Genomic DNA, 26,258 nt, shown 5'->3' on the forward strand with positions numbered 1-26,258 from the left:
CATGGCTTTTTGCAGATGACTCTAACAATAGATATTTTCATTGATAGGCTATGACTTTTTATAATGCTTCGGCAAATTCTACTTTGAGATCAAGGGCCCTCATGCTTGCCTAACTTCTGGACTTTAGCTCTCTGACTAGTGTTTTGACAAAGGCCTTGATAGTCTCTAAAGCTGAATGGTTGTCTTGCAAATAAGTAAAGGCCTGATGGGCCATTAGATGCTTTAAATCAGCTTTGCTGTAACTATTCATCTTTGGGCTTGTTTGAGATTAGTGCTTGGATGTGAACACAAAGTAGAGTGAAATATTAAAGATGAGCAGGGAGGGAAAGTAATAGGCTGACTGTCATGTCCTGACGAGTTGTATGTTTTACCTTCTGATAGGATAGTGTGAAAAGCATGCTTTCTTTCAAAGAGATTTGTTTTTTTTTAACTTTTTTATGGATGACAAGCAAAATCTATTTGTCATGAAATGTTGTGAAGTAGTTTGGGTTGTAAGTATAGATGTCACTGAGAAGAGTCATTGCTTAGGTTTCCATTTTCCATGATTTCTGTGGAGAAATCAGTTTTCATTGTGTTCAGTATTTATTATTCACCCCTTTGATTCATCAGCAGTGAAGCCACTTGCATGTGCCAGTGATGGCATTCTTGTGGGGGATGATGAACATGCGAGAAGCCTTGCTTATGAATCTATTTAATGTCTGTGATGTTTAAAAACAACCATGCATAATTGTTTAAAAAAAGCAAGCAATAGCTAATGTAAGCAATTACTAAAATGCAGGTACACAAACAATTGCAACCATTTAAGCCAAACTCAATTTAAATAGAACATAAAATGATCAATTACTTCTGTCCCTGGCTGCCATTCGTCATTCTGAGTCTGGTGAAACCTGATTTGGGCTTTCTGTGCAGATTACTGTAGAATTACGTTTTCTGTTTTCTACTTTTACTAGATTCCAGAAATTTTGAAAGCTAGCACTATCGTTTGTCAGCTATCTGTTTTTGTGGTTGCATTTTGTCTCCCTTAAGTTCTTATAAACTCATCAATTACTTTTTATTCATAATACATTATTTATATTCTTGATCCATAATTAAACACTGAATCATTGCTTTTATCAACCTCCTCGTGCCTTCAACTATATCACAGGCCTTATTCTCCTTTTGTGCCCTTAGCCTTTACTCTTTGTATCAAATCTTACTAGTTTCCAATTACTTTTATTTCTGATGGACAGTCATTAAAATTTAAAAAATAATTCGAAAGTAATTTTATTATCAAAGTACGTACATGTCACTATATACTATCCTGAGATTCATTTTCTTGCGATTATTTGCAGTAGATACAAAGAATCACAATAGAATCAATGAACAAAAGTAGACAAATAACCAATGCAAAAGCCAGCAAGTTGTGCAAATACAAAATGAAAATCAAAATAATAAACTAATAAATAATATTGAGTTGCTGAGTCCTTGAAGGCAAGTTCATGTTGTGGATTCAGTTCAGTGTTAAGCTGAGTTAAGTTATCTACGATGGTTGAAAAGAACCTGAATTGTTCTTGAACCTTTTGATGTGGGACCCCAATTTCCTGTACCCCTTGCCTGATGGCAGCAGTGAGAAGTGAGCATGGCCTGGATGTTAGAGATCCTTGATTATGGTTGCTACTTTCATGTGCCAGCACTCCTTATAGATCTGCTCAATGGCAGGAATGGCTTCTCCTGTGAGAGAACAATATGTAACTGTTTTACGTAGTTTTTCACATGACTTGAGTATATCCTGGCCATTTTTTAAAATTGTGTGACTATTAAAGTTCCTGTGACATTCTTGCTGCTTGCAAGGAGTTAATTGATTGTATACCAACTCCCAGGAACCGTCTCTTTATTAATGTATTGGGAGTAGATAAATTTGCTTCCAACTTTGTTATAGAAATGCATTTGCTTTCTGTTTGTTCTTTTAGTTAATATAGCTAAGAAAAATCTAAGTTTGAATCTTAGGTCTTGTGTATGGATGTTTATCTTAATAATTTCTGAGAGGAGTCCTTCTGATATGAGGACAATGTTTTCTATCCCAACACTTTTAAACCTTTTGGAAATTGTTTAGATGGTCCAACTCTTTCCCATCTCCATATAACCTTGTATCTTCCAGAAAGTTCAGCCTTAGTAGGCATTAATTTCTCCTCGTAAATTAAACCATTGCATCTATTCAGGTAATTCTTAATTGAAGCCTAGATTCCTTTCAGTTAGTTTTTAAATAGCTAGAGCATGACTCCTTCAAACCCCATTGGTTTTGGTATGCTCCAGATAGACAGGCTAACATTGCCTGGGAAGTTCAATTACTTTCTATTCCTGTCCATAATAAATTAATAATTTCTACACTCTGAGCCCAAAGTCTCTGAATATCCACTGATTTTGATCTTGCACGTACGCTCAGATACCTAACCAGGAAGGAGAGACCAATTCCAAAGAACTATAAACCAATCAAGTTTAATAAAAGATGTTTGGAAAAAAAAGAGTATTTATAAAAGCTTTAAAGAAAAAAAGGGCTGTATTTAGAAATTGAAAATATGCTGAAGGCCTATCAGAGATTTGAGAAAGGCCAAGAAGTTGGAGAAATCATCAATTTACACATTTTTTAAAAAGGGCATGGTTGTATTGAAAATCCATGTGTAATTTGTCGACAGTGAAATCCATTTATCACTGATTTACTCAGTTACTTAATCCATTAGTGTCTTTATAATTTATTGCATTGAACCCCGCACTTTTATAATACACCAAATAAATCCATTTATTTGTCGTCAGGGAAGTACATTTATCACTGATTTACTCAGTTACTTAATCCATTAGTGTCTTTATAATTTATTGCGTTGAACCCCGCACTTTTATAATACAACAAAATAAATTAAGAAATCAGGTCAAGCATCATCTTTGGAGCCATCTGTATGTTATTTCAGATCTTTCAGTGTTCTGTTTTTTTTTGCATATTCCAACATTTTTCAGTACCTTTGTCATCAAATGTCACAGTGCCCTTTGAGGCTCAGTAAACTTGTATTTGTACTCTGAATTTTTATCAATGCAATTGTCTTTTTATGTATCTTCTCATTCTCTTCATGAGAAAATGACCGAGTTGATGTTAGTAGATTGCATACCTCCTTTGGAGGAAAAAGAGGGAGAAGAAATAAAACATTGCATTGATTAGTGAGAAATACAGTTTTTTTTGGAAATAGTAGAAGGGAACCTCATCCTTTGCTTACTAAGTCGTGGTACTGTGTGTTGAGAGATGAAAGGATCTATTAAAATTTGATCTGTTATTGTACTGTTTTTCCTCTTTTATTAAAAACCTGATCCTTTTCATGTCTTTACTGTTTCAACAGAATTGGTCATCTGTCAAGCTACACTTGGTGGATTTTCCTTCAGAATTCTCTGCCCCCATCACTTTGTCCCCCTTCCCCCGTAATTGCAAATGGATTCTTCAATCCACATCCTTCAGCGGTTGTGATTGCAGCAGTTGGGTGCCATGGAGAAGAAGCGAAGAAAGAAATGATAGCCTTCTGAACGAGGCTGCATTGTTAACAATTGCCTCAATATCATGAAAACAAAAGCAGCCTATTTTGCAAACATCTTTTGCAAATTGCGCATCAATATGAGAACCTTTATAGCAAGGAAAATGAACTGACCCTTGTGGACATCACAAAACGATCGGATTTCTGGGCTTTTGGAAACTTAGGATTCTGTGACCATGCGATTGGAGTGTACCTGGCTGCTGTTGGTTGTGGTAGTATTGTGCAGTGGGGGACGACTTGGTACGGAGTTGCGGCACAAGATTTGTCCAAATTGTACCCATCTGACTCTGAAGTTGGAATACACTTCCACTAATGTTGAACATGGTAAGTGAGTAATCTAGTTTCACACTAAGTAACTAGTTTCTTTTTTTTGTCAACTGCATTGACATTGAGTAGGGTGATAGGAGGAAGGACAGAAGGTTAGAGTAATGATAAGTGGCTTTTTTGAACTAGAGTAAAAGAGAATCGTGGGAGCATGTATATCTGATACTTGATGGTTATCTCCCTGAAGACAGGAACAATTTATTCATCTTGCTGCTCCTTAGAGGTCACAATCACTTTGTCAGCTATATATGTTGCTGGTATTTCCAATTATTTCAGTTCCCTGCAGTTTTCCTGACATTCCTTGCTTTTCTTTCTCAGGATGTAGTAGCAGATTTGAGCTTTATAGTATCTGTTCAATGCTGATGGGGGCAAATAAAAAAAATCTAATAGCTATGTATCAAAGGTAATCTTAATTATAATGTTTTCTGTTTTAATTCTAGAGTACATTGTTGCTTTTAAGGGGTACTTCACTGCCACAGCCAGGAGTAAGTTTATTTCTAGTGCAATGAAAAATACGGATGTGGTGGAATGGCGAATAGTTCCTCGTGACAATCCTGCCAGTGACTATCCAAGTGACTTCGAGGTGGTACAAATTAAAGAGAAACAACAGCACATCGTTCTAACTCTAGAAGATCATCCACATATTAAACGAGTTACACCTCAAAGAAAAGTCATCCGCTCCCTCAAATTCACAGAGAGTAAGTATAATAAAGTAATCAATATTGATTAAAAATTAGCAAAAATAATATAACAAAATAGTCTGAGGGTAATGCAGCATGGAAATAAGCCCTTTGGCCCAATGCATTCATGTTAAACATGGTGTATGCAAAGCTAGTTCCATTTGCCAGTGTTTGACCCATAACCCTCTTAAACCCTTCCTATCTAAATACATGTTCAAATATCTTTTAAATGGTGTCATTATACCGGTCTCAATTGCTTCCTCTGGTAGTTCACTCTGTATACACACCACCAATGAGGTGAAGAGGCATTTTCCTTAGGTCCTTTTTAAATCTTCTCACTATAAACCTATTCCTTTTATTTTTCATTCTCCTTCCTTAGGAAGAAAAATATTCCTATTCATTAATCCCTTAATTTTATACTTTCCAGGGAATAAAATCTTAGCCTGTCCAGCCTCTCCTTATAATTCAGGCCCTCAGTCCTGGCAGCGTACTCATAAGTCTTCTCTACACCCTTTTCAATTTAATCATATCTTTCCTATAGGAGATGATTAAAACTATACAATATGCCAAATGCAGTCTTCCCAATATCTTGCATAACTGCAACATAACGTCCCAACTCCTATTCGCGATACTCTGATGAATAAAGGCCAGTGTGCCAAATGCCTTATTTACCAACCTTTGTACCTTCGAAGCTGCCTTCAGTGAAGTAGTATCCATCCCTCAAGACAGATCTTTCACTGTGTAAGTCCAACCCTGGTTTGAGTACTCAGTCCTGTACTTTGCCCTGACCCAAATTGAAAGCCTTTGCCAATCGTTAGCCCACTTTGCTAGTTAATTGAGATTCCCCACCCAAGTAATTTTTGATAACCTGTTTGACTGTTTTTGATGTCACTTATTTTAACATGATTTGCAAATACACAAAGTGAGGCTGTATGTGAACAAGAAGAATAAAGAATGGGATGCATGTGTGCTAAAGCTTGCAAAAGCAGGCCCTTGGACCCATAGCGACAAACAAATCTGTGTTCTAGTTTCTGGCCTCAATTAATTTCTAAAATCTTTGGTATTTGGTTTGCTGAATATTTCTTTACAGTTATATAAAATCACTGAGATGCTTCAATCGTGTAATCTGGAATTGCAGAGTGTAGCACTCCCTCAATTTGTGTAACATACTTCCAAATGAAGAAATGAGGAAAAGGGCTTGTTTTTTTTCTTGTTTTGCTTTGTTATTGCTTGCATTATTCTGCTGAACATTGTGGACATGCCATGTAGGCACCAGAATATGAGGAGACTCTTGTGGGCTGCCCCCAGCACATCTTGGATTGCAAGTGGAACAAGTCTCACCGTTGTCCCTACACCTTCTCCTCCACTACCATTCAGTCCTTCTAGGTGAGGTGACACTTCACCTGCAAGTCTGTTGGGTTCTTATCTGGTGCTCCTGGTGTGGCCTATATATTAGTGAGACCTGACGTAGTTAGTGAGTTCGTTTTGTCGAGCGCCTTCGCTCCATCTGCCATAAAAAGTGGGATTTCCTAGTGGTCACTCATTTCAGTTCTACTTCCCATTCCCATTTTGACATGTCAGTCCATGGCTGCCTCTACTGCCGCAATGAAAGCCATTCTCAGGTTGGAGAGTGTATTTAGTCAGGGTAGCCTCCAATCTGATGGCATGAACATTGATTTCTCGAACTTTCAGTAATTGTCTCTTCCCCCCCCCGCCCCCACTTCACCATTCCCCATTACTGTTTTCCTCTCACACCTTCTCTTCTTACCTGCTCATCATCACCTCTGGGCACCGCTCCCTTCCCTTTCTTCCATGGCCTTCTGTCCTCTCCTATCAGATTACCCCTCCTACAGCCCTTAATCTTTTTTACTGAACAACTTCCCAGCTCTTTACTGCACCTCTCCCCCTCTCCTTGGTTCACCTGTCACTTGCCACCTTGTACTACCACCTCCCTTCCCCCCACCTTCTTATTCTGACTTTTTCCCCTTTCATTTCCAGTCCTGATAAAGGGTCTCGGCCCTAAATGTCATTTGTTTAGTCTTTTCCATAGATGCTACCTGTCCTGCTGAGTTCCTCCAACATTTTGTGTACGTTGCTTTGGATTTCCAGCAACTTGTCTTAGATTATGTTGGCTGTAAATGGTAACAACATATTTCACTGTGTTTCGATGCACATGTGATAAATAATCTGAATCTGAAACTTGTACTATAGACTGCCAGCAGGTTTGATTTAAGCTTTCAGCAGTAAAATATGGTAATTATCAGATCGAAATCCTAAAACAAAATCGATGTACAATTTGGTGCAGGTGAGGTTTCTTGCTCCCTTATATACTTAAATTTCATTTTCATTGTTGCAGCAGACTCTGCTCCACCATGCAATGATAGTCGATGGACACAGAAGTGGCAGTCCTCAAGACCCCTGAGGAGAACCAGCCTCTCCCTGAGCTCTGGATTCTGGCATGCTACAGGCAGGCACTCAAGCCGACGTCTGTTGAGGGCTATCCCACGGCAAGTAGCTCAGACTCTTCAGGCAGATGTATTATGGCAGATGGGACATACAGGTAAGTATAGAACATTATGTATGCAACTAAACAATCTGATGTTTGATAGGAGCTTAAATGAGACTTGTTTTTTGACAGTTCAGACATGATCATTAGAACAATTCTGAGATACAGGTTTCCCCCGCCATCCGAAGGTAGAGCGTTCCTGTGAAATGGTTCGTAAGCCGGAATGTCGTAAAGCGAAGAAGCAATTACCATTTATTTATATGGGAAAAATTTGTGAGTGTTCGCAGACCCAAAAATAACCTACCAAATCATGCCAAATACCACATAAAACCAAAAATAACTGTCACATATCATAAAAGCAGGAATGATTTGATAAATACACAGTCTATATAAAGTAGAAATACTTCTCTACAATCATTGCCGCGCTGTTCTCCGTAGTGAAAATCTCACACAAGCGCTCTTGGCAGAAACACTCTCTCCAGTAACCTTTAAGCTATGAAGCTGCCAAATCATACCAAATAACACATAAAAATACACAGCCGATATAAAGCAAAAATAACGTATGTACAGTGTAGTATCACTTATGGGAATCAGGAAGACAGCGCCGAGCACACTGATGATGGTATGTTGGGCTGAGTCGTCAGAGGCTGGGGTGGTGCAGTGGCCCCCACCCTCCAGGCTGCTGACCGATACTGATCCGCGAAGCATGCAGGGGTACAGCGGTAGCAGGGACGCACCCAGCACATCTTTAAGGAAAAAGCCGAAATAAACAAGGTAATTAATTAGGTGCCTCCCGGCACGTAAATGTCGGTCCAGATCAGAGGCGATTGCCGATTGCGTCGCCTCTGATCTGGGCCGATATTTATGTGCTGGGCGGCACCTAATTAATTAGCTTGTTTATTTCGGCTTTTTTTTAAAGATGTGCTGGGTGCGTCCTGGCTACCGCTGCATTCTCCGTGGCAATGTATTGGTCCACAGCCCGGGGGTTGGGGTGGTGGGACACTGGGGTGTCATCTCATCGTTGATCAGGGCAGCCTCGATGTCGAAGGTCGAGGTTTGTCGTCTGCTGTGGCTGATGTGGAAAGCTTGCTTGACTGCTCAGCCTCACGCATTTTTCTATCATACAATTTTTTGTAAGCACTCAAACCATCCTGCAAATATGCCCTAAACTGACATACCCTTTCAAAATTAAAGTTGTACTTTATCATTGCAGCGAAAATCTCACACAGTTGCTTCATGTTCAGCTCCTGGAGAACTTCACTTTCGGTCCGTTGGCTACTGCATCCGGTTTTGATTGTTATCCTTTCCTTTTCCAATTGCATCAGCTCTTCATCTATCAGTTCTTGGTCATGGGATGCCAAAACCTCTTCAACATCATCTTCATCAACTTCCACAAGCCAAACTCACCTTGTCCTTACTTTGTTCACCACGATCAAAACGCTTAATTATGTCTAGTTTTATGCTAAGTGTAACACCCTTACGAGCACTTTTAGACTTTTCCGATACCTTAGAACTCATCTTGGTAATGGCTGCTCAAAATAAATCGACTTAAAGCACAGATGCTCACAGGCACTTGTTTAAGCAATGCAGGCTAGAATGCAGTTCCAGGGGAGGAGCTTGGCTCCTTTTTTTCGCGCGCTGCCTTTTTTCATAATAGTGAAAACACCTTCTGTTAGCGGAAACAGGTAACTAATGTAGGTCTTTCGTAACAGTGAGGTTTCGTAAAGCGAACGTTCGAAAAGCGGGGGACACCTGTATTTATTTTTGTGGGTGCAGTTGGTAATAATTTTTCAGCAGTGCAAATTCGCTGCAGAGAATAGTATTTAATGGAAATGCTATAATTAAATAATATTTTTTAATGTTATGTAAATCACTGGCTTCATAAACACAGTATTTAAGTAAATCTATATTTGGAAACTTGTAAGTACACACTTGGCTTTAAGGAACTCATTACATTGGAAACCCGATCTAAAACTAGTTTTGACTGACCCATCGTTCTTGAGTTTTTAAAAAGATGTTATATATTATGCTAGTTATTTGATTTTAAGAGCAATTTGAACATAAATAGAAGTCAATTAACATAATCTGAACAAACAGTTGTGAAATATGGTGACATACCTGTCAAATATTTGGGATTCAGTTGGCTTTGGTTAGCATTCCTCCACTTACTGTAACTAGCTTTACTTTTCATCAGTATTTCATGGAAAAAAAAATCTATATAGTGCAGAAATCTATAGTTTGTGCACTAGAGTCAGTTGTGTTAATTATTTCTTCATTAAAGAGGTTGTACAAAAGGCCCTAGCTGTGATCTTAATATGAAATACTTAATAGATCCATCAGTAATTTCAGTGTTAATTTAGACTGTCTTTAATTGTTTATTAGTGAATTCATCGACTTAGAGTAAAAAGTAATCTACATAAAGATAGTTAATATATAGTTTCTGTTGGTGAAGAATTTTTTGTGCTAAAATATTTGTCATTTTAAAAGTGGTAGTCTGTTTCCTGGGAATGCGGGTTCATCTATAGTTAAAGTGTGTATGTGTCTCCGTGAGTTTCCTTATATCAGTAATGTTTGTAGCCCACACATTTCATTTATTTTGCACAGGGTGACTGGGTCACTTGATCACAGTTTTGGGGTTGGTTCTTTACAATTCTTTACCCTGTGTATAGAGTCAAATGAATGATCTTAAAAGCTGTAAATTATTTGACTTTAAATTGCTGATAGATTGTGAAACCTTAATTGCTTTGATACTCGTTCAACTTGTATCAGTTACTGTTAAATCCAATTTTTCATCTCTGCATGTCCCAGAGCATGTGTAGCCGATTTTCTATCCCAAGTCAAAAGGACCTTATGAATTTGTTCTGTTCACATGAAGGCTTGTCATCTCCACTACTGTCTTCCATGGACACTGTAATCATGTGTAGTACTTTTTCTGCCCTACAATATTAACTATGTAAAGGCTACTAATAAAGTTCCTGAAAACAGCTGCCCAGTTATCTGTTTACTCGAAGAACTATACCCAGTATTTGATTTATTTTAATATACTCACTATGTCTTTACAGATTACTTGGCAGATAATTCCAGATTTTTAACATTCATTTTCCTTAATTTCCATTTCAAGTTATCTTCTGGTAATACCAGTTAAATAAATTGATTGCTTGTAGCAAGCAGCAGTAGAGGTCATAGAGTCATATAGCCTGAAAGTTGCTCACCACTGATGTTCTGCTCATCAAGTTGTTGCTACAGTAACCAGGTCTTTGTACCAACCAGAATAAAACATGCATATTTATATAAATGCCATGGAAGTCTTTTATATGAGGTGGCCAATGCTTGTACTCCTGCAATAAAGGATGGGTTGTGGGTGGGGTTCATTATTGTAGGTGAGAGGCTCAGTGAGTCAAACTGTCCACATTTGGAACTGTTTTAGAGGGAAAAAAAATACAGGTTCTTATAGTTTTTCTGAAAGCTGGTCATTTAAAAAAGAAAGAATTTTGAAGCACTGCAGCTCCTGTGCTGAACTTTAGGAGCTAAAACCCTCAAGGCCATTCAGGAAAAAAAGTGTTTATTTGTTAGCTGGTTGCTCATAACTTGTCTCTTGAGTACAAATATATTTTCCACTCCCCTAAGTTAGGAAGTAAGATATGCTTCCAGTGCTCATAGTAGCCACCATACTTCACAGCTTTGTCTGAAAATCTTAATATATAGGTGCCTCTCTTGCTTGTGGGTCAGTTAGTGCCTGAAGGAAAGAAGTTAATAATATGAATATACCCAACACCAGAATGGACATGCATTGTTTAGATTTTCTGTTTGACTTGAATTACCTTTTTAATATTTTAGGTGCCGGTGTAAAAGTAGCAGTGTTTGATACAGGACTCAGTGAAAAACATCCTCACTTCAAAAATGTAAAGGAACGAACCAACTGGACCAATGAGAAGACCTTAGATGATGGTGTGTACACTTAATTTCTACATCTATCAGCAGTTTTAATAGGCATTTCTCATCACGTGTCACTAGCTGAGATTTTCTGGAATTTTGGGCCATTTCTTTTGTGCCCATTAGTAAGTTTTATTTTAAGAAAAAGTTTAAAGGATAACTGACTATTTTTCTGCACTGCATTATTTTAAAACTTACTTGATTGAAAAATGCTAACAAGTTCATTTTTGCCCATTTCATATTTCTAATTATAGTCAGCATTTTATCTCAGATTGGTATGGTTTGAGTAGATTCACAGAAGGCTATAATCTTATAGACTAACAACTTTAATTTGTGAATAATGCAAAGGAGTTTTTGAGGATTAGTAGCCATTGTTATGATTGTCACCAAGAGATCAGATTTGTTGTTGATGCAACTACAGAGAAATTAATAAAATTGCCTTCCCCACAGGGAAAGAGGAGCAAAACAAACTGATGTATTGTGGTGAGTTGCAAATGCAATCAATAATTTGCAGTGGAGATTTTCAGTCTCTTATGTTCCAGCAGAGTTTTTCAAAAAATCATATGGTATTTTTCAACAACCGGAAGTGATAACTTCTTTTGGTAAATTATCGGTATATATTTTGCATACAAATTCTCTGTTTTGGTAGTATTTTTAGTTCTTAGCAGTGGAAAAATTAGATCATCACCATTGTCACTAATATCCCAATCAGAGATAACAAAGATGTGCACTCATCATCACTTTTCTGGTCATAAAACCAATTTTCCGACTTGCATGTAATCAGGAAAATACCAAGAAACTGACTTGTGCATGTCTCTTTCCTACATCAAATGTACCATTTGCTCTTCTTGAGTTATAATACAGCCTTGTGAATGGCTGCATAGAATTTGTTCTATGCATGCTTTGGTTATCTTATTCTGGGAGTTCTTAGTTTTGCTCAGGAAGATGTCATGGGCAACAAGTGACAAAGACCAAGTCCCTTGGTGCAGTCATGTTGATTCAGCTGTCTGTTATTGTTCATTCTCAAAGATAATACAAATGCAGTGAAGAAGGAACTTAACTGAAATACCTGAAGCTGCACTTTTTATCGTTCTTTTCTTCATTCTTTCAACTGAGGTTTCTGTTCTAGGCTTGCTGTCAAATGCCCATTGTCCTTTTCCCATTATTATAGAGCATTCTGAGATGTTGCTTGCACTGAAAAGGAGAAGCATAGTGGTCAAGTTACTGCACTAGCAGCCAGAAATTGAGATTGTCAATCTAGGGTCGTGGGAAATTTAATTTCAATACATTAGGTAAATCTAGAATTTCATTTGTCTCAATAATAATAGCCATGAAGCTGCTGGATCATTATTTTTAAAAAATCTTGTTCTCGGAAGTCCTTCAGGGAGGGAATCTGCTGACATTGCTCAGTCTGGCTCGTACATCAGAGCAACTAATATTGTTGACTATCAATTGCTTGGTTCTGCAGTTGAGGATAGGCAATAAGTTCTGGTATTACCAGTGCTCTTATGAGCAAATAAGTTGAAAATCTAGTCGTGCTGTAGAGATTTTTGCATAAAATAGCTATCACACAACCAGATTTTCTTCATAGTCTGTTAGGAGTAATGCGCCTAAAGTGCTGCCAATAAGGCATGAAATTTATAAACTAGATGTACTTGTCAAAGGGGCTAAGAAGAATGGAGTTGAACTGAAAATATGCTGCAGGTCCAAGGCTCATTTTCTTTTAAGAGTCTTCTCCAAGTGGATCTTGTTTGTGTAATAGAACTAATTCTAGTTCACAAGCATAAAAACATTGCAATTTCATTATTGAAAAACTTTACTTTTCAAAGTCAATTTTAAGCCTAATCCTCTGACGGCGGCCCTATTCGGTATTGTTGCAGGACAAGATATCAAGCTGAAGACATCTGATTTACCTTTTGTGGCCTTTAGCTCTCTTATAGCTAGGAGGGCGCTTTTGTTTAAATGGAAAGATGTTTTTCCTCCCACTCATGCTCAATGGTTATGCGAAGTTATGTCATACTTAGATTTAGAGAAGATTCGTTGTTCAATTTCTGAATGTTGTCAAGACTTTTAAACATTGTGGGGACCCTTTCTGAATTATTTTCAAAACTTTCAAAACCCTCAATTTGTTGTTTAACTTTAGATGTTGGCTATTATTAATTTTTATTATATGAGAAGGTATTTTCTTTTTTTCTCCTTAATAAACTGCTTCGGTCTCAGTGGGGGTTCGATTCTTTTTTTGTAATAAGTTAGTATATTTCAGTATAACTACTGACTAACCTACATGAATACAGGGTAATGAGATTGTTATTATGAATAGATACAATGTAATTGGTAGTTTTTCTCTCATCATTTTTGCCCTTTTATATATACTTTCTTGTACTCTGTATTCTTCCATGTAGAAACTAATAAAAGTATTGAAAGAAAAATTTAATGTATTGACTAACGCAGTTATTGTGCAATTGAGTTTGGCATTGTAAATAACAGTGGAGTTTAGCACTGAAAAATTTGTAAATTGAATAAGCTGATTACTTACTTTTAATTACTTATTCTTTAAATCTGAGCAAAACTAACAAAGACCATTCTTGCACATCTCCTAATGTCACCAGAGAGTTAATCACATTGTGGGACAAGAGTTGCCACAGGCCACAAAACTGGATGATTTGGCAGCTTTCATTCCCTGAATTATGTTATTGGCACTTCATCATTTGAGGATTTTAGCATGCTGATCGTCAGCTTTGTTTATAGCATTAAACTTGAGCTGCATTAGCTGTTTTATTTTTGCTCTGATATCATTGCCAATAGGTGGGTGTAACTATAAAGAAACAAGAATGGGTTGTCAGTTATAGAAAAGACAAAAACTTAGGGAACACACACAAAATACTGGAGCAACTCAGCAGGTCAGGCAGCATCTATGGAAATGAATAAATAGATGACATTTCTGGCTGAGGCCCTGTTCAGGACACAAAATGTTAGACATTCTAGATTTACAACATATCAAAGTCAGCTGGATAAATAGTTATTTAAGATGGAAATGACCATTATTTCATGTTTGAATCTGATGTAGCAATTCAAGTCAAGTCAAGTTTATTGTCACTTCAACTGTAAGCTGCTGGTACAGTACACAGTAAAAACGAAACAACGCTCCTCCAGGTCCATGGTGCTACATGAAACAACACAAAGCTACACTAGACTATGTGAGACAGCACAAAGCTATACTAGACTGCGTAAAGCAAACATAAAAACTGCACTAGACTACAGAACTGCACAGGACTACATAAAGTGCACAAAACAGTTTAGGGCAGTACAGTAATTAATAAACAAGACAATAGGCACAGTAGAGGACAAATTACAATATAATAATAAATAATGTAGATGTCAGTCTAGACTCTGAGTATTGAGGAGTCTGGCGGCTTGGGGGAAGAAACTGTTGCACGGTCTGATCGTGACAGCCCGAATGCTTCAGTACCTTTTGCCAGAAGGCAGGAGGGAGAAGAGTTTGTGTGAGGGATGCATGGGGTCCTTCACAATACTGTTAGCTTTGTGGGTGCAGTGTGTGGTGTAAATGTCTGTAATTGCGGGAAGAGAGACCCCGATGATCATCTCAGCTGACCTCACTATTCGCTGCAGGGTCTTGTGATCCAAGACGGTGCAATTCCCGAATCAGGCAGTGATGCAGCTGCTCAGGATGCTCTCAATACATCCTCTGTAGAATGTGGTGAGGATGAGGGGTGGGAGATGGACTTTTCTCAGCCTTCGAAAAGAGTAGAGACTGCTGGGCTTTCTTGGCTATGGAGCTGGTGTTGAGGGACCAGGTGAGATTCTCCGCCAGGTGAGCACCAAGAAATTTGGTGCTCTTAATGATCTCAACGGAGGAGCCATCAATGTTCAGTGGAGAGTGGTCACTCCGTGCTCTCCTGAAGTCAACAACCATCTCTTTTGTTTTGTTCACATTCAGAGACAGGTTGGTGGCTCTGCACCAGTCTGTTAGCTGCTGCACCTCCTCTCTGTATGCTGACTCGTCGTTTTTGCTGATGAGACCCACCACGGTTGTGTCATCGGCGAACTTGATGATGTGATTCGAGTTGTGTGTTGCTGCACAGTCGTGGGTCAGCAGAGTGAACAGCAGTGGACTGAGCACACAACCCTGGGGGGCCCCCGTGCTCAGTGTGATGGTGTTGGAGATGCTGCTCCCGATCCGGAATGATTGTGTTGAATGCTGAACTGAAGTCTATGAACAGCATTCGAACGTATGTGTCTTTTTTGTCCAGGTGGGTGAGGGCCAGCTGGAGGGTGGTGGCGCTGGCGTTATCTGTTGAGCGGTTGGGACGATACGCGAACTGCAAGGGGTCCACTGAGGGGGCAGCAGGGTCTTTTTGTGCCTCATGACGAGCCTCTGGAAACATTTCATGATGATGGATGTGAGAGCAACGGAATGGTAGTCGTTGAGGCAGGACACTGAAGACTTCTTCGGCACGGGGATGATGGTGGCAGCCTTGAAGCACGTAGGAACGGCGGCGCTGCCCAGGGTTGGCTGCAGCTGTCATTAGCCGATTGTTCTTTTTCCAGCAAACGATCAATTAAATCAGTCATTCTCTGCAAAGTTAGGTTTAAATTTCTTTTGCAAACTTTCTTAGGTATTTTGCAAAGACTTAGGTATTTGTAAGGTCAGTTGCCATTTATTCAGTACTACCTCTACAGAAAAAATGTGGCATTAATTTTCTTGTTTCTGTTGCAATTATTCTTTGGTTACAACTTTCTTAACATGCACTCTGTAATGCAAATACTATAAAAGGGTAGTTTTTAAATATTCTTGTAAATACAGTTTAGGTTTGCCTATGTATTGCTTAGCTTCTTTATTAATATTAAAGTGATTCTCTTGCTCAGTGATATGATTTTCATATCTTGTCAAGCAATTTGAGCAGTTAGAAGGTTCAGAAGAAAATTCATTAATCTGAAGCATTCTGTTCTCCTCAGATGATTGATTTGTTGAGTCTTTCCAATTCTTTTTATATTGCTTTCCAGACATGATTCAGTTTTCCTGGAAACTATTCTTGTACTCAACTATTCTTGCACTTGCAATTCTGGAACTTGATATAAAATATTAGGCACTTCAAAACTGAGTTCCAATTCCCGTCAGAAAGCTTATTTTGAGATGTGATGTCTGTTAACAGGGATTCAGTGCCTATGTTTTATTGTTTTACAACATTGAATCACAGTGGATTTAATTTGGCTTTTTTGACACTGGTCAACAGAAAAATAGCATTTCTTGTCAAATTGAAACTTGATCTCTAAAAAGTAATAAAATTTTTAATAAATATAAAACACAAAATAATTAATTGCATAAATATTCACTCCTGCTCCTTTAATAAGACACATCAAATCATCACTTGTGTAGCCAATTGGTTTTAGAAGTCACATAATTAGTGAAATGGAGATCTGTTTTTCGAGACCTGTGTGCAGTCGAGATGTTTCAAATGATTGTAGTAAAAATACACCGGTACCTTGGAAGATCCAACTGCTGGTGAGTCAGTATCCTGGCAAAAACTACACCCATGAAGACAAAAGAACACTCCAAGCATCTCCCCAAAATGATTATTGAAAAACACAAGCCAGAAGATGCATACAGGAAGATTTCCAAGTCACTGAATATCCCTTGGAGTACATTTAAGTCAGTCATCAAGAAATGGAAAGAATATGGCACAGCAGGCTGTCCTCAAAAGCTGAGTGACCGTGAAAGAAGGAGACTAGTGAGGGATGCCACTTAGAGACCTGTGACAACTCTGAGGAGTTTCAAGCTTCAGTAGCTGAGATAGGAGAGACTGCGTGTGCAGCTGTTGACTGGGTGTTTCACCAGTTGCAACTTTACAGGAGAGTGACAAAGAGAAAGCCACTGTTGGGGGGAAAAAAACACATGAAATCTTGGCTAGAGTTTGCCAGAACGCAGGTGGGTGACTCTGAAGTCAGCTAGAAGAAGGTTGTATGGTCTGATGAAACCAAAATTGAGCTATTTGGCCTTCAGACTGAACGCTATGTTTGGTGTAAGCCAAACACCACACATTATCAAAAACACACCATCCCTACCATGAAGCATGGTGGTGGCTGCATCATACTGTGGGGATGCTTCACTACTACAGCAGGCCCTCAAAGGCTTGTGAAATTAGAGAGTAAAATGAATGCAGCAAAATACAGGGAAATCGTGGGGAAAACCTGATGCGGTCTGCAAGAGAACTGCGACTTGAGAGAAAATTTGTTTTCTGGCAAGACAATGACCCCAAGCATAAAACCAAAGTTCCCCAGGAATGCATTAAAAACCACAAGGTTAATCTTGAGTGGCCAAGTCAGAGTCCAGACCACAATCCAATTGAGAATTTGTGGCTGGACTCGAAGAGGGCTGTTCACTCACGATCCCCATGCAATCTGGCAGATCTTGAGCAGTTTTGTAAAGAAGAGTGGAGGAAAATTGCAGTGTCTAAATGTGCAGAGCTGATAGAGACCTATCCACACAGACAGAAGTCTGTAATTGCTGCCAGAGGTGCTTCTACTAAACACTGACTTGAAGGGGGTGAATAATTGTGCAATCAATTATTCTTGTTTAATATTTGTAATTAATTTAGATCATTTTATATAGTTTTCACTTGGACATAAAAAGTCTTTTTCTGTTGATCAGTTTCAAAAAAAGCCAAATTAAATCCACTGTGATTCAATGTTGTAAAACCATAAAACATAGAAACTTCCAAGAGGGCGAATACTTTTTATAGGCACTGTACTTTGGCAGACTTTTAATGCGTGTAGTTCATAAAGACACAAATGGGAGCAGGGTCAGGCCATTTGGCCCTTTTGAGATTACTCTGCCATTCAACAAATTTATCAAAAATCTTTAAACGCTGTTTTCCTGCCTTATCTCCAAATACTTCAATTCCTTTACTGTTCAGAATTTCTTTGCTGTGAATGCAGTCGATAACTGATATGGGTAGAAACTCTCAATTTCTGAGTGAAGAATTTTATGTTCATTTAAGTCCTAAATGCCCGGCTTATTTTTAGACCGACTGCTAATTCTAGTTTCCTTACTTAGAAGATATGCCTGCCTTGTTCTGACTTTTTTTGAGTCTGCTGGGAATGTTACACATTTTAGTCATAGTCATACTTTATTGATCCTGGAGGAAATTGGTTTTCGTTACAGTCGCACCATAAATAATAAATAATAATAGAAATAGTAATAGTAATATTACTATTAGTAGATAGTAAATAGTAATAGTCATAGAAATAATAAATAGTAATAGAATAGTAATAGAAAATAGTAATAAATAGTTAAATAGTAATATGTAAATTATGCCAGTAAATGATGAAATAAGTCCAGAACTAGCCTATTGGCTCAGGGTGTATGACCCGCCAAGGGAGAAGTTGTAAAGTTTGATGGCCACAGGCAGGAATGAGTTCCTATGACGCTCTGTGCTGCATCTCGGAGGAATGAGTCTCTGGCTGAATGTACTCCTGTGTCCACCCAGTACATTATGTAGTGGTTGGGAGACATTGACCAAGATGACATGCAACTTAGATGGCATCCTCTTTTCAGACACCACTGTCAGAGAGTCCAGTTCCATCCCCACAACATCACTGGCCTTACGAATGAGTTTGTTGATTCTGTTGGTGTCTGCTACCCTCAGCCTGCTGCCCCAGCACACAACAGCAAACATGATAGCACTGGCCACCACAGACTCGTAGAACATCCTCAGCATCGTCCGGCAGATGTTAAAGGACCTCAGTCTCCTCAGGAAATAGAGACGATTTTAATGAGATCTCCCCTCATTCTTGTAAACTCTATATGGTGAGACCTGGCCTATTTGACCACTTCTTCTTTGAAAGACATCCCACCTTCCCTGGAACCAGTCTGTGAGCCATCATAGCAATTATATAGATTTTTAGATTTTATCCTCAAATGTACATAAAACTCCATATGTGATATTACCAAAGCCCTTTATTTTTGCAGTTAGACTTTTTTATTGTGTTTAACTCCTCTAACCATTAATGCCAATATATTATCTGCCTTCCTAATTGCCTGTGCAACAGTATGTTAGCTTTTAGTGACTTGTATACAAGAGCACTCAGGTCCTTTCTGAGTGTTGACATTTCCCAATCTCTTGTTATTTTGAAAAAAATACCAGTTCTGTTTTTTCCACCAATATGGATAACCTTGCAGCTTTTCAAGTTGCACTCCATTGCCATGTTGCTATACACCTATCTGCATCACTTGACATCTTCAGCAATGCTGTCAATCCCATTTAGTACTTTCATCATTGAATGTTGGATACTGCATTTGGTTCTGTCAGCCAAATTGTCTGGACTGTGAATAGAAATAAACTTGTTTTGCTTATTCACAGATGTAGGCCATTTGACCCAAGGGGTTCGTACCAGTTGCAGCAGAGCAATTTCATTGTACAATATTCTATATCCCTTTCTACCCTTGGCTCCTTACTTCACTGTAGTCCTCCAGTTTATTCCACTCTCGTGTTCATTAATTCCACTTTGATTCTTCTTTGACACTTAGAGCAACACTAAGGGCTAATTTACAGGAACGTTTACATTTAACCTACCATATTCTATTGATAAATTTGCATGGCTGTTGGTAGGATTGCAATGCATAGAATCTAGACAGAAGCATAAACCATACATAATTGTCTCTATCTCTGCATTGATATGTTATTTTGGTAAACTTTTCCTTGTAGTTTGCAAAAATGGTAAAAGTCTTTCATGCAGAAACCATTGGTTTGAGTGTTGCTTAGTTCTTTTTTTTTATATAATTTTTATTAAATTTTCAAAAAGAATACATGAAAAGATAAAATCTACCCCCCCCTCCCCTTACCCCCCCCCCCATATATAGTCCTACCTAAAAGAAAGAAAGAAAAAAAAAAGAGCCGCCTGGGTATTGGAAGGTTTCCACATGCTCCATGGGATTCAAAATAAATTTGGTATAATTATTCGTTACTTTCCCCAAGTAACCAAATTCTTTGTCGGAGCACTTAAATATGACATCCTATCTTTTGTAAATAAGGGCGCCAAATATTCAAGAATGTTACATAATTATCTCTTAAATTATAAGTAATTTTTTCAAGTGGAATAGAACTAGCCATTTCATTATTCCAACGATCCATACTTAAATACGAATCAGATTTCCAAGTAACTGCTATAGTCTTCTTAGCTACTGCCAATGCAATTTTTATAAATTCTTTCTGATATTTATTCAATTTAAGTTTCGGTTTTATCCCTTCAATATCACCTAATAGAAATAATACAGGGTTATGTGGAAGTTGAATTCCAGTAATTTGTTCCAATAAGATACTTAAATTTATCCAAAAGGGTTGAATTTTAAAACAAGACCAAGTAGAATGTAAAAAAGTACCAATTTCTTGATTACACCGAAAACATTTATCAGATAGATTTGAATTTAATCTATTTATTTTTTGTGGTGTAATATATAATTGGTGTAAAAAATTATATTGTACTAATCTAAGTCGAACATTTATTGTATTTGTCATACTGTCCAGACAAAGTCTTGACCAATTTATTTCATCAATATTAATATTCAGATCTGTTTCCCATTTTTGCTTTGACTTATGGTTTCCTTGTTTAATTGTCTGTTCTTGAATCAAATTATACATACAAGAAACAAATTTTTTAATTTTTCCTTTTTGAATTAAAATTTCAATTTCATTAGCTTTTGGCAAAAACATTGTTTGACCCAGCTTACCTATTAAGTAAGCCCTTAACTGAAAGTAACAAAAGAAAGTATTATTAGATATTTTATATTTATCCTTTAATTGTTCAAATGACATCAATATACCTCGCTCAAAACAATCTCCTATAAATTTAATCCCTTTTTGGTACCAATTATATAAAAATTGATTGTCCATTGTAAAAGGAATAAGTCTGTTTTGAAACAAAGGTCTCCTTGTTAATAGAGATTTCTGTATTTCCTTATCAACATTTATCTTATTCCATAGATCAATCAAGTGTGTTAATATAGGAGATTCTTTCTTTTCCCGTATCCATTTAGATTCCCATTTATATATAAAATCTTCAGGTTTATTTTCTCCTATCTTGTCTAGTTCTATTTTAATCCATGCTGGTTTTTGATCATCGAAAAAAGATGCAATAAATCTAAGTTGATTTGCTTTATAGTAATTTTTAAAGTTTGGAAGTTGTAACCCTCCTAACCTAAATTTACATGTCAGGTTTTCCAATGATATTCTTGACATTTTACCTTTCCAAAGAAATTTTCTCACAAATTTATTTAACTCTTGAAAAAATTTCTGTGGCAATTGTATTGGTAATGTTTGAAACAAATACTGTAATCTCGGAAATATATTCATTTTTACAACATTGACTCTACCTACTAATGTTATTGGTAGTATCATCCATTTGTCAAGATCTTCTTGAATTTTTTTCAATAGTGGTAAATAATTAAATTTATATAAATTCTTTACATCACTATCAAGTCTTATACCTAAATACTTTATACCATTTACCGGCCATCTAAATTGGGTTACTAATCGACATTGACTATAGTCTCCTTTAGTAAGAGATAAAATTTCACTTTTATCCCAGTTTATTTTGTAACCTGATACCTTCCCATATTCATCCAATCTAGAAGATAATTTATGTAACGAATGTTGTGGGTTTGTTAAATAGATCAAAACATCATCGGCAAAAAGATTAATTTTATATTCCTCTTGGTTAACTCTAAAACCCATAATATCTGGATCCAATCTAATTAGTTCTGCTAATGGCTCTATAGCCAATACAAATAGAGCAGGTGATAATGGACAACCTTGTCTAGTTGACCTTTTTAGCTGGAATGGTGTTGAAATTTGAGAATTTGTCACTACTTTAGCTTTAGGGTTAGAATTTAAAGTTTTAATCCAATTTATAAAAGATGTTCCTAACCCATATTTTTCTAATACTTTAAATAAAAAATCCCATTCTAATCTATCAAATGCTTTTTCTGCATCCAAAGCTAGAGAGATAAAGGTTTTTACTACAAGTTTCTCTTCCAAAATTGAATTTGGAAGAACAGAGGGGATTAGATATGCCTTTTACATTAAAAGAAGTTGAAGAAGCTTTAGGATCACTTCAAAGTAATAAATCTCCAGGAGAAGATGGTTTTCCACCTGAATTTTATAAAAAATTTAAAGATTTATTATTTCCTCTTTTTATGGAACTAATACATCAAGCAGAAAAAATACATAAACTTCCAGAATCTTTTTCAACAGCGATTGTAGTAGTATTGCCAAAAAAGGACAGAGATCCTATGAAACCAACATCATACAGGCCTATTTCTTTATTGAATACGGATTATAAAATAATAGCAAAAATTTTATCGAATAGATTATCTAAATATTTACCAAAATTAATACATATGGATCAAACAGGATTTATTAAAAATAGACAACTGGCAGATAATGTAACTCGGCTACTCAGTATAACTCATTTGGCACAAAAAAGGGATGAGAAGAGTTTAGTAGTAGCTTTGGATGCAGAAAAAGCAGTTGCTTAGTTCTTTAGTGGAAAGGAACTATGACAGTATCAGTTTTAAAAAAAACTTGTATTGGTATGTTCTCAAGAGATGTGTCTCAAAAATATGCTAATGCTGTAAAGAAGATCTATGATTGCCTCATTGTTGGGCATGTCTTTGGTAGTAGAATTTTAAGAAAATCATGCTTTTCCTTTTGTATGATTATGAATGATATCTGACAAATGTACTGATGCCATTTTATCTATCCTGATATCTTAATGTATTCTTGCTTTTCTGTTGACATTAGGCTTGGGACATGGGACATTTGTTGCAGGGGTAATCGCTAGCATGCGGGAATGTCAGGGATTGGCACCAGATGCAGAGCTACACATTTTTAGAGTCTTCACTAACAATCAGGTAATGATTACTTTCTAACCAGTCATTGTAAGGGTTTGAGTCTGAGAAAAGGGGTTCGCATTTTGATCATTTTCTTTGAATGAGCTATAACTGTTCTTGTGAACTGAAAATTCTCCAGAAAATCTCTTAAAGTATTATTTTTAACACATTGGTAAAATACATTGTGGATAGTTTAATAAGGTATTCCTTAGGATAGAGAATGCCATGTTATTCATTAGGTGAAAGTCACCTTTGTAAATTGAAGACCAGTCCTCCAAAGAAATATTTTAAAAAATATTCATAAACTGAGGAATTATTGTGTATTGTATTTTGAAGAGCTTAGCTTCCAAAGTTTAATTACTGTATTTTGTTACAAAGAACCTGATTATTTAAATAAAAGTATGAGCTGATCAAATGATCCATGCAAATTGTCATAAGTAAATTCAATGGCTTAAACTTTATATAACTTGGATTAGCAGTAAAATACAGTAATTCCCAATTTTTGAATGTTTGCTTTAATTTTTCAGTTCAACATCATTTCAAGATTTTCAGGTCTTAAATTTTATTTACGAAGCTAACTTTCACTTTATGAATAATTCACTCACCGTCTAGGAATACATTATATTAAAAAACTTGCAATGTGTTTTACCCTGCCTTTGATTTTAATGGAATTTCCATTGAAGTATTTTCCAAGAACATATTATTTTTGTAAATCAAGGGATGCTGTATTTTCAATGAAAGTATATCATCCTTTACATGGGTGTATATCTCGGCTAAAAATCAATAGCTGGCTGGAGCACTTCAAATTCAGCTGGTGTCCAGGAATTACATTAAATATAAATGTTGTATTGATCTCTTAGTCGCACAGGCTTGAGTCTGTATTCTTGCTAAATGTTTTGGAAACATTAATTTAGTAATTTGCCTACTGAAGCAACAGGTCTACAACAGATGCTAACTCTTTGGCTTTTCACACAACCCTGAAACATCTGGGCAGCAAAGATGCATACATCAGGATGCTCTTTATTGATTACAGCTTGGCACTTAACACCATCATCCCCTCTAAACTAATCAGTATACTCAAGACCTGGGCCTCAATACTCCCTTATACAATTGGATTTTGGATCTCCTCACTTGTGGACCCCGGTCAGTTCAGATCGCCTCCACAATCTCCATCAACACAGGGATGTGTACTTGGCACTCTATTTGCTTTACACCTATGACTGTGTGGCTAAGTACAGCTCCAACAGCATATACAAGTTTGCTGATGACACCACTGTTAATGGCTATATCAAAGGTGGTGACAAATCGGCATATAGGAGGGAGATTGAAAATTTGGCAGAGTAGTGTAATAACAACTGAATGTCAATAAGACCAAGGAACTGATAGTAAACTTCAGGAAAGGGAAACAAGAGGTTTATGAGCCAGTAATCATTGGAAGATCAGAGGTAAAGAAGATCAGTAATTTTAAATTCCTGGGTGTCACTATCTCAGGGGACCTGCCCTGGACCCATCATACAAATATAATTGCAAAGAAAGCACAACAATGCCTCTACATCCTCAGGAGTTTGTGGAGATTCAACAAATCATCAAAAACCTTGGAAAACTTCTATAGATGTGTGGTGGAAAGTGTGCTTACTGGCTGCATTATGACCTGATAAGGGAACACCAGTGCCTTTGAGGGGAAAATCCTGCAAACGGTAGTAGATTTGGCCCAGTATATCATGGGTAAGACCCTCCCAACCATTGAGCACATTTATATGAAATGTTGCCGTAGAAAAGTGGCATTCATCATCAAAGATCCTCACCACCCAGGTCATGTTCTTTTCTCGCTGCTGTCATCAAGTAGAAGGTACAGGTGCCTCAGGACTCACACCACCAGGTTCAAGAATAGTTACTACCCCTCAACCATTAGGCCCTTGAACAAAAGGGGATTACTACTCTCATTGAGGACTCTTTTATGTTGTTATTTCATGCTCCTTATATATTGCTATTTATTTGTTATCTGCATTAGCACAGTCTGTTTACAGTTCCCAATGTTTACAGTTTATGGATCCTGCTTACAGTCACTGTTTTATAGATTTGCTAAGTATGCCCACAGAAAAAGAATCTCGGGGTTGTATGTGTTGACATGTATGTACTCTGTTAATAAACTTTATTTTGAACTTAGAACTTTGAATGGGATCAGTGGGTGAAGCATCCTTGGGAAATGGGGTAAGGGCAAAATGAACAACTAATTAAAGTCACAGATCTTTAATTAAACTTGGGCTTTAGATAATTGAACAAGAAACTTGTATTGCTAAGCATCAGGAACTTGCTTCCTGGGTTGCGTGTGATTTACAGGGATTGGCAATGGGTCTCAGTTATGTATTATTTATGTAAATGACTTTGAAAGCACTAAACAAGAAATTGTGAGGAGAACCTAGTGATTTAAATTGATATTTTTAAGTGAACAGGCAAAGGTCTGTGAATGGGTGAGATTGTGGGAATGTGTGAACATTTGGCTACATTAGGGTATTTACGTCATGCAAGTAATGCACAGCTGTTAGCTATTGGTGGATAAAGGAAATCTGTTTTAGAAAGGGGTATGATTTAGCAGGTCCATTAGTTTGTATTGGTGGCATTATGCAGATATTCTACAACTTGTCTCCTCATTGTAATCAGCTAATGGCTTTGTGATCTCATGATATTTTCTTCCACTCCCTCACCTGAAGACATTTCGTTGTGTTTTACACTTTATTTTAATGAAGGGTCAAATTGGCCTCTAAACAAAGAACCTATTCTGCTCTGAGTGTCGCATTATGAATTAGTGAGATCACGTTCATGAAGCTAACCGTTCAGAGGGGCTTAATTTCAAATTCAGATGGAATAGAAAGTCACTAACTTAAAATACATTAAAGAAATGATATTAAATTATTCAAGAGAAATGAGTGCACAATTTAAACTTTAAGCTTTAACTGGGCAAATTCACATTACTGTAATATTTCACAACCAAATAGACAAAACAAGGACTTTGTCCTTAACTGCATGCCAAGTTCAAAACACAAGCGAACATCACTTATACAGCTGTTAGAGAAATACATGTTTTTTGTTAAGGAAAGCAGTATTTAACATGAAAATAAGATAAAATATTATGGAAATAGAATCCCTCTTTTAAAGCCAACCTCCAGACTGCAATTCACAAACTACCTCCACCCTTCACATGCATCAATCCAACCTGCTTATTCAGTAATAGGTTCAAATTCCAGGTGTATTTTTCAATATGTAATTAAATACTGTTGTAACAAGTTTCAAGGGCATCTTTCTTTTAATTAATCCAGTAGGATATTAGCAAATGAGTTGTGCAATCTGAATGGTCT

General features: G+C 37.1%; 1 protein-coding gene across 4 annotated transcripts in view; it reads left to right on the top strand.

Annotated features, from left to right (window-relative positions):
• mbtps1 (membrane-bound transcription factor peptidase, site 1) overlaps nt 1–26,258 on the top strand; it is a 123,453-nt gene that overhangs the window by 22,447 nt on the left and 74,748 nt on the right. For 3 of the 4 annotated variants that reach the window (XM_063066724.1, XM_063066725.1, XM_063066727.1), the window contains exons 2-6: nt 3,363–3,875; nt 4,316–4,573; nt 6,912–7,115; nt 10,899–11,009; nt 22,814–22,923. In XM_063066724.1, the coding sequence (XP_062922794.1) occupies nt 3,728–3,875; nt 4,316–4,573; nt 6,912–7,115; nt 10,899–11,009; nt 22,814–22,923 (831 nt within the window). In that variant the 5' untranslated portion in view covers nt 3,363–3,727. The remainder of the gene's footprint in view (nt 1–3,362; nt 3,876–4,315; nt 4,574–6,911; nt 7,116–10,898; nt 11,010–22,813; nt 22,924–26,258) is intronic. The other variant, XM_063066728.1, reaches the window with a different exon arrangement.

Source organism: Mobula hypostoma, chromosome 14, assembly GCF_963921235.1.
Source record: "Mobula hypostoma chromosome 14, sMobHyp1.1, whole genome shotgun sequence".
NCBI lineage: Eukaryota > Metazoa > Chordata > Chondrichthyes > Myliobatiformes > Myliobatidae > Mobula > Mobula hypostoma.